We start from the raw sequence: 9,749 nt of genomic DNA, 5'->3' as shown, positions 1-9,749 counted from the left end.
TTAAAATTTATAAATAGAGAAACTAGTGTACTTTCTGTTTAGAGGTCATCAACACAAATTGTTTTGTATAATATCCGAGTAAGTGTCAAGATTTAGCAATATCATAAATATGATATCGAGTGAAACGTCAAGACTTCTTAATTCAGATTAGGTAAGGACAATGTTCATCTACTAACTCTTTATTTTCAGTAAATAGACTAAAGGAAGTTCTCGAACGCAAGGCCATACCGAATTTGATCTATGTTTAAACGGCCGGGCTTGCAAATTTTTCTTAAAAACTGCTAGTGACGGCGTTTTAAACATAAATATAATTGTGTATTCCTTTAATGTATAAATTCTTACTTCAGTTTGAAGTAATTTCACTTAATGTATAGTAGCATGTTACAAATGCTAAAAAAATCAGACATAGCTTGGACAGACCTGTTACGGGTATAAAAACTATCAGATTCTGATAGTAACAATAATTTTACCAACAATTAGTTTCTTTCCTGCCAGGAAGGTAGATATAGAGTTAAAGAACAGATAGCAATGCTAAATATAAATCCAATTTGGTTTAGTCTATTAGTAAACAAATGCCTATAAATATGTATCCGTATTTGAAATAGAAAGTAGGAATACCCAGCCGGTCATTCGTTGTATATTCTATTTTACTTTAAACACTATATCGTGCGATTATATTGTTGCATATATGACAAAAGAATAATATATTTTCAAACAAAATTAAAAAAGGAAGTACCTTGGTGAAAAACGGAATTCCCCAGAAGTATTTCGTAGAACAATAAATCACTTATTTTTTTTTTATTCAAACCGAAAGTAGATACCAGAAAATGGGAAATAGCGAAAGTGCCAGACTAAAAGATGAAGAACAGAAGCTACAGCGGTATATCAAGAATACTATAGTAAGTATTATTCTTTTCATTAGTGTATGTACCATTGATAGAGTGAAATATGGTGTTTTCATAGGCACGTAAGACAAACTATAAAATGTAATCATAAAATAAAAAGAAAACTTGTTTGTTGTTCCTTCTCAAGAGAATAATTTTACTTAGCTGAGCAGATAATGAATACAAGGGTACTATTAAAGGCATCAGATGAATAGCAGGGCAAAGCTTTCTTGGACTCGTGCATATTTTTTTTTACGAATAGAACACATGTGTTCATGCGTCTATAAGTCATACAAGATCTGTTATTAACAGCAAGCGATTCGTATACAGTATTAATCCGTGCACTGAATGTTTGTAGAACATGTATGATTTAAAAATATACTCCTGCCAAATATCACGTAGTGAAATAGTTCCTGGTCACGGGATATTTTTACATGCAATTTCGCAAATTCTTCTTTCATTTATTTTTTACTTGTCTGGATCGTTTTCTTGCGTTTCGTAAATGCATATGTGTAGGCCTATTTTTTGTGTATACATATAGAAGTTCTTTCGTGTGTAAAGCACGTGGTGAATGCAAACGAGGAGGGCTTCTTCAGCAGTAAACGTCTGTAACGTGATGCTGAAAAACTGTTTTTCTTAAAAGACAGAATAGTGTATATATATATGCGCTAAAGGAACCTTTTGCTAAACTAAATCTTGTTTTACATACGGGATAAAAACATCTTTTATTTGTAAACACCATATCTTACATTTTGACTTGTGGCTACCCTGCTTGTGAAAATATTGGACCCAGAGTTCACTAGGTACTGAAACAAATGTATATCCTCTGTATACTACTATTTGCACGCTCTATCCTCAGCCTTTAATATTTAAACATTGAGTTTTTCCATGTAACCAGTATATAACACATGATTATTCTGACTACTTTACAAAGTTAAGTTATGACACAATAGAGAACTTTTTGATGGAAGACAACAGGTGGGTGCAGCTACACAGAGTAATAACACCAATCTCTCTATCTGCTTGACTGTTTATTTCAGAAATGCATTGAAACTCACAGACACGGCGTCTTCGGTATCGCACACACTGTAGAGACCCAGCATGCACTCTTTGAATTACTGTCTAGTAAAATTAGTGGTATTGCAAGTGTAAATGGTACGTATAGCATACGATTAATATTTCGATACATCAGTTGCCACTTCAACCGTTTTGATTATGAAGTATTTCTTTTCAATTCTGTCACCGGTTTAATTGAGCTGTTGCTGTAACTCTAAATGTAATTACCAGTTACGATTTTAGCATTCGGACGTTCATTTTGCAAGCTAAAGTCAAAACGAATAATACCAGTCCATATCATAAAGTTGTCATTGTACTTGCTTTTTTCAATGCATATTCTATGCCATATCTGATAAGCTGACATCATGACTAAAACATCAGTAACGATCGATACTAAATTATGGAAAATTACATTGTTGATATTTTAATAGGTTATTACGTTGGTGCTCCTGTCTCTCAGTAACGAGAATTAAAACCACCGAATATTTGAGCCGCGCCATGAGAAAACCAACATAGTGGTTCCCCAAACACATTAACATGTTACAGATAATAAAATGAGCCGTGCCATGGGAAAACCAACATAATGAGTTTGCGACCAGCATGGATCCAGACCAGCCTGCGCATCCGCGCAGTCTGGTCAGGATCCATGCTGTTCGCTTTCAAAGTCTATTGCAATTAGAGAAACTGTTAGCGAACAGTATGGATCTTGACCAGACTGCGCGGATGCGCAGGCTGGTCTGGATCCATGCTGGTCGCAAACTCATTATGTTGGTTTTCCCATGGCACGGCTCATTTTATTATCTGTAACATGTTAATGTGTTTGGGGAACAGTTTTCATTGATATCATGGTTACGTACTCAATCCACGAAATTAAATCCAAACGAAGGTGTACACTTCTTACACATTTTATGCTCAAAGGTTGCTAATTGATATCTCCACGAAATAGCCGTTTTGGCCCAAAAGCACGAAATTTCGTGCCCGCGAAATTCAGTTTAATTTCAAACTATAGAAAATTGCATGGTTGGTGTTTGCTTAGTACGGTTGACTCAACAGATCATTGTCCCAGTCTATCTATCACGACCTTTAAAACCACCAAATACAAAAATATAGCAAATTAAGCCGTTGGTATTTGTTACCGGTTATTACGTTTGGCTCTACATGTGTATTTGGGTTCGTTCTGAATTATTAAAATGTTGAAAATAGAGAACATTGTTTGATAAATTTACTGAATCAATCTTTATGCGTCTCACTGACCACGGTTACACCGTAATGCTATTTGCTTTCGTATGAGATTTATTGTTTTATAATTATGGCGACAAAATGTTTAAATCATTATAGTGACGTAAATCTATTGTTTTAAGCGCCAAATGATCTTCACGAATCCGCGGTTCATTACGTATATATTTGGTAAAAATTGTTATATACGCCGCAATCTTGGATCAAACTCGCAAATCCCCGATTCATAGTTTTGATTTTTAAGCTACCGCGCTATAATCAAGGCCAAAACATTTATCATAAATTTAATAGACATATCCCAATAACTTGGCAAAACTCCGATTACAGTCATCATTTGTTTCTTATGAAAACCGAATATTTCGTGAACGAGCTAAATGCTATGAATCAACTGGTACCGTGTAGATTTTCCAGCGGTCAATTTGTGTTTAGTTTTTGTTTGGTGTAAGGTCGCACAAACACAAATATATGTCATATGACGACTTTCCAGTTTTGATGGTGGTGGAAACTCGATGCATTATTTCATCACGGACGGGCACCTGGGTAAAACCACCGACCCTCTATAAGTCAGCTGGATGGCTTACTCACATGAAGAATTTAAAGCCCCAAGTGAGGCTCGGGTCTACATCGGTGAGGGGCAAGTGATTTAAAATCATTGACCTTATCCAGTCTGCAATGGAGTCCCCATTCCATTGGAAAAATATGATAGGCTGTGGCTATGAAATGAATGGGTTTCTATGGTTCAGTCTCTAAAACACGTTTTTTTGTTGTTTTATTAAAGTCGTTTTGTTTTTGAAACCCAACAAAATTACAGAAATGGTTTAAGTAAGAGAAACCGACTTCACGTGTGATTTCTCCAATACTAAATTGAAGGGCAGTAGTGCACATTCCACTGATTTCTAATTAAATGTAAAATCATGTTTTGTATATTTTGATAGTAATTAGGGGCATATTACAAAATGCAATGAACATTAGAAAGCGTCTATAAAATACATAGCTGTAACTTAAATGTACATCTTGTCAATAATAAACAAAAAATCACGTCAAAATATTTTCAGAAACTGATACAAAAGTAGACAGTGATGGTGAACCAATTGATGTAACATGTTGCCATTGTACAAGTGCATGGCAAGAGAGTACAAAACGACTTCTTGGGAGTGTTCAGGTCCTCATTATTTCTGTTTTGTACTAAAATTAAATAAAATTATTCCAGAGACTTATTATTTCATTTTTGTTCTTCTGAGAAGAATAAATGCAATAATTTTTGCTGTTGAGAGAGATGCATTCTAATAAGTTTTTTATTTTAATGCGTATTGCATAGAAAAACAGATAGATATATATGGACATATAGATGTACTGTTTTTCGATTCTTTATACAAAGTTTGTAGTTATCGCTGTTTATTTTTCAGTCATCTTTACGATGCCAAAGTAAAGCCTTGCAATCTTCATTCATAAACTTAAATGGCTGCGTGCATAAAATCTTAGATTACTACAGAGTAGATGTTGGTACATCTGTTGACAAGGACATCGACAAATTTTGGATTGACTATGAAAATTCACCGAAGGTTGATTATCAAACAGCATGCACTGATTTAGAAAATGAAAACAAAAGTTTGAAGAAAATAATTCAAAAGATCAGTGTTGAACTTAACGAGGTCACAGCTCGGAACGAGAAGCATCTAGAAGAAAGAGAGAAATCATTACGAAAAACACAAAATGAAAATGAGATCCTGAGGGAACAAAAAGTCTTAGTGGAAGAAAAAGTTGCAGAATTAAAAGCAAACGTGCAGTCCATGAAAAGTGTTATTGAAACACTTAATGCAGATAAAGTTGCTCTAGAACGACAAGCAAATACCATGAAGCAAACAAGTAAGTATAAAGTTTACCGACTTGTCATGCAGCTACACTTCATTGAACTTTTGTGACAGGAAAACGCATCTACTTAACGCATGTGAAATATAACTAAAAAAAGTATAAACACTATTAACACTATTTATCAATTATTCAAATGCATGTAGATGGTGTTTATAATTTCAGTTCCAGTTCAGTTGTACCACAGTCTAAAAGGAGGCACACTGCCTAACTTGTTAGATGAATTAAAGAAGTTATTGGTTACCCAAATGGAAGTGGAAAGACATAAAATACAATTTGTTCTATGCCAGACCGAGAAAGATGTAAATCCAGCAATACCTGTTTTGGTATTCTGCATTAATGCTTCTAGACTTGGAACAGATGCTGCCACAGCATTACACAATTTGAAAGGTACCGAAGTTAATGACATACTTACGGACAAATGTTAATGTCATCTGCATTTTAATTATCATCACAAAATTTCGACATGCTAACTCAAACTCGAATTTTTGACTTAGTTACTTGAAGTCTTAAGATACGAAACTTGAAACTCGAAATTTCGACTTACATTACTCAAATAGCTACTTACTTACTGGACATTTCGATTTACGAACTCGACATTTCTATTTCGGCTTGCTATCTTGTCTCCTTATTCGCAAAGTATGAGCATCCGTCTGTCAGTCAAAGGTCAAGAATGTTCACAACTTTGCCATGGCTCCTAACACACGTGTATGGTAGGGATTTACCGTGCCATACATCCATGTAGCTATTTCAGAATAAATATGTAGCTAGGGCATAAACCGATATGTCTATTTGTAGAAAGGGTATACGTTCTATCCGTCTTAGGGGCTTAAACAAGGCCGAAAACCTTACATAGTGAAATATTCAAAGCTTGAACACTTCCCAGACACATTCTGTGGCCTCCTCCTAAACTGCAAAGCTACACAGGTAACCAGTCTTTAACTCAGAATATAGCCAGACTTTGAACGACACGTTCGTATAGGGTATTGCTAAGGGAATCGAAACTTAAACACATTTAAAACAGCGATATATTTGAAGAGGGAAACATCTTCTTACGCCCTAAAAGGTTATCCACGGGTTTACCATAAGTACCTGATACACCCGCTTCCATGTATGGTAGTTAATAAGCCTTAAAGTTCAAGTTATGTCGTAAGCCACCATTTCATGCGAGTTATTCAAAGGTCGATAATAGGTTAATTACCTTAATAGTAGAAATTTCGAGATGCTAAGCCGATAAAAAATAAAACATGGCATTAATGCTTTGCCGTACATATTAAAGTTACTGGAATGAAAAGAAAATAAATATGATATCCTTTAAGATTCTGATACTTGCTAAACTGTAAAAGTTATTTACTGTAACTGTTTTTGAAACAAAACTAGCAGTTTACACGTATGTTGCCTTGTTTACTATGTATGCATTTGGGCTTTGTTTTGGGTATTAAATTTGTATCGGTAGTTCATCTTAAACACTTCAGACCGTGCCATTAAAATTTGAAGGACATAACATTTATCTACAGAGTGTGTTTTATTGATCATCATTTCATTTTTCAGTGTCGTCAAAGGTGTCTGTGTTAATTTTCCATCACAAAGACATCCATGCATTACCAAACCAGTCCAGTAAACGGGTCTTGACTGGACCCGAGTTTAAAGCCCTTGGTGGTATATTTGATATTGCTTTTCTGTCGGAAAAAGGAATATATCCGTGTGACATGAACCAAACTGCCGCAGTTGGCATCGAAAGTTTTCTGAGGACACAGAGCTAAATAGAAATCAAAAGCAGTCAGAGAACGTACAAAACAAACATTTTGATAAAGAATGTAAAAGCTGTCAGACTTCAGCGTCATATATTGTTCCTTTATTGGCATCTTATTTATAAAAAAATACATATGTTCTAACATAGATGTCGTAAAATGAATACACTAGCTTACATTTGTTTCATTGTATTGACAAACACTTCAATTTCAAAAACTTAACTTTTATTATTGAAGCTATTACCATAATAGTTTCTCAAAGTCTCTGTCGTCGAGTATAACTTCCTGCCAAAATATTCATGTTTACTTTTAATGAAAGGACAATAGTAAGATTATTATTATTATTAACATCTGAAGAATTGAAAGGAAATTGCATAAATATGAATAAACATTACATATTGTTTTAGCGCTTATTTTGCTTCAATTTGGCATACATCCGTTGAAATTCTCGTTTAGTTGCAAAGGGTTATTTATACAAACAGGGGTCACATTTTTATGATTGCCAGCTCGTATCGAAATTTCATGACGTATTTACATCTGCAAAATAGCATAAAGATTATAATAGAAAACAACATTTTTGTCCGAATCATTTGTATTTTGATGTTTTGAAAACGTGATACATAAGAACAGGTAGTGCATGACTCAATCTACATTATATTATTGCTGTAAATAATAGGATTTGTGTCATGTATGGTCGATTTTGGTTAATTACAGTCACTGTGATAGCATGATCCCAGCATCACACAGCCAACATTTGTTAGAGCAAGTACTCGTTGTAAAATACAATGTTCGAATTTGAACCAATCAGAAACAAGTTCTATAGATATCACCAATCAAAGCACACTTTTGCTAGGGTGTAGATTGGTAGACGGATGACAGTGAAGTCATTCTGTATCCAGCAATTGATGTCTGTCTAAAATATTTTGGAACATTTGTCATCTTAACAACAAGCGCATATTTTACAAAGTGATTCCGTAATAACCGTAATTGTTTATTGTTTTGATGAGAAAGTCATCGTTCATTACCGTTTTGTTAAAATACAAATGATATAATACATATGTACATAATTTAACGATAAATGAGCAAAAAGTATCATGAGCAAGACCCAGTCCCCCTAGCTCCAAGGTGAAGGTCAGACTTAGAGTTCAAATATTAACAGAATCTGTTTTTGTGTCTCGTCCATATTTCTGCCGATGAAGGGATTTTGGAATACCGTAGCATAAATGGTAACCATAATCAGACAGTATGTCATGCGCAAGACCCAGATTCCTTGCTCAAAGCTCAAGGTCATACTTAGAAGTCATAGGTTTAAAGAACATTTTTCGTGTCCGGTATATAACTCTGTTATCCATGAAAGATTTTGAAACATCTTGGCATAAATGTTTACCATAATAAGGCAATGTGTTACGCTCAAGACCCAGACCACTAGCTCCAAGATCAAGTTTACACTTAGAAGTCAAGTCAAAGTTTAATAGGGTTTGTTTCATGTCCGGTTCGTAACTCTGTCACTCATCAAGAAAATTCCAAATTACTTGGCATAAATATTCCCTATAACGATGAAACGTGTCATGCATAACAAAAAGACCATTATCTCTAAGGTCAAGATCACATTTAGAGGTTGACAGTTTACATGGTGTGTTTCTTGTCCGTTCCATAACTCTTCCATCGATTAAGAGATTTTAAAATTACATTGCATAAATGTCCCTATATTGAAATGACGTGTCTTTTTTTTTTATTTAACGTCGCACTGACACATGAAAGGTCATATGGCGACTTTCCAGCTTTAGTGGTGGAGGAAGACCCCAGGTGCCACTCCGTGAATTATTTCACCACGAGCGGGCACCTGGGTAAGACCACCGACCTTCCGGAAGCCAGTTGGATGGCTTCCTCACATGAAGAATTCAACACCTCGAGTGAGCCTCGAATCCACGTCGATGAGGGGCAAGTGATTTGAAGTCAGCGACTTTAACCACTCGGCAATAATGTGTCAGACACAAGCCCAAGACTCCTAGCTTCAAGGTAAAAGTCACATTGTATCTTTCTTGTGCGGTCAATAACTCTGCCATTCATCAAAAATTACTTTTCACAATTCTTTCCTATGATGAGCTGGTGTGTCATGCTCAAAACCCAGACCCTAGCTTCAAGTTCAAAGTTACCTCCGGAAAACTTGTTTAATCTGGCGCAAAATGAGTCATACCTAAACTGTTCTGGCATATTTTGCGCAGACAACTGTAGCAGTTTTGGGCGCACTTCGGGGGCTTTTCACTAATAGTGCCAGCTCTTATTTGAGAGTTATATATACTTGTATTTTTTCCTATAAAATATCAAGGTCAGTAGTGGCTATTGTTAAGTTACATTAAAGACACACCATAAAATAATATTTTGAATTTCCATGATGGTAATTATACATATTTTTATATGGAGAAATGAAAAATAACAAGTATCTATTTACAATTTGACAGTAACAGATATTAGGCTAAGACAACGTATTTAATGTCTAAATATATTATTCAGTTAATGTAGTAGTATGCACGATTATTTGCACAAAGTTCATGTGAGAGGACAAAGTAGACCGCTAGGTATTAGTGGGTCTTTAACACTTCTAATTTCTTGAATACCGATAGATAAAAATACCGATAGATAAAAATAAATGCTATAGCCTATACGATAATGTTACACACCGACAGCCACACGAGAACTGCAGATATAGACATGCCACAGTCCGCTACTGCAAAAATATAAAGTGGTAATATTGGACTGGGAATTCATGGCATGGGCTGAATGCATTTCACTTGAGTTCAATACCCGTTATCAGCTGCATAATTATAAAGAATCCCGTTTGATACATTTACTGTCGTCATTGAAAGATGGAGAAATCCACTTAATTTATGTGACTTCATACATGTAGGATTTGGAAGAACTGAAGCACTTTCGCTGCATCGTTTGCTCCTCC

The 9,749-nt window shown here is 35.1% G+C and overlaps 1 protein-coding gene across 2 annotated transcripts; it reads left to right on the top strand.

The window, feature by feature from the left end:
* Positions 1-11: 11 nt before the first annotated feature.
* Positions 12-7,190, top strand: LOC123537495 (uncharacterized). Of its 2 annotated transcripts, none has more exons than XM_053533428.1 (7): positions 12-151; positions 815-899; positions 1,925-2,039; positions 4,232-4,338; positions 4,583-5,042; positions 5,211-5,435; positions 6,597-7,190. In XM_053533428.1, exons 2-7 carry the CDS (start codon positions 828-830, stop codon positions 6,806-6,808), a joined length of 1,191 nt encoding a protein of 396 aa, XP_053389403.1. In that variant the 5' UTR covers positions 12-151; positions 815-827; the 3' UTR covers positions 6,809-7,190. The 2 variants fall into 2 exon arrangements, with proteins under 2 accessions (XP_053389403.1, XP_053389404.1); XM_053533429.1 differs by having other exon boundaries at positions 17-151; positions 818-899.
* Positions 7,191-9,749: the final 2,559 nt, after the last annotated feature.

The sequence above is a fragment of the Mercenaria mercenaria genome, unplaced genomic scaffold (genome assembly GCF_021730395.1).
Source record: "Mercenaria mercenaria strain notata unplaced genomic scaffold, MADL_Memer_1 contig_2777, whole genome shotgun sequence".
Taxonomy (NCBI): domain Eukaryota; kingdom Metazoa; phylum Mollusca; class Bivalvia; order Venerida; family Veneridae; genus Mercenaria; species Mercenaria mercenaria.
Note: the sequence above shows the minus strand (reverse complement) of the source record. Positions and strands in the feature narration are given on the sequence as shown.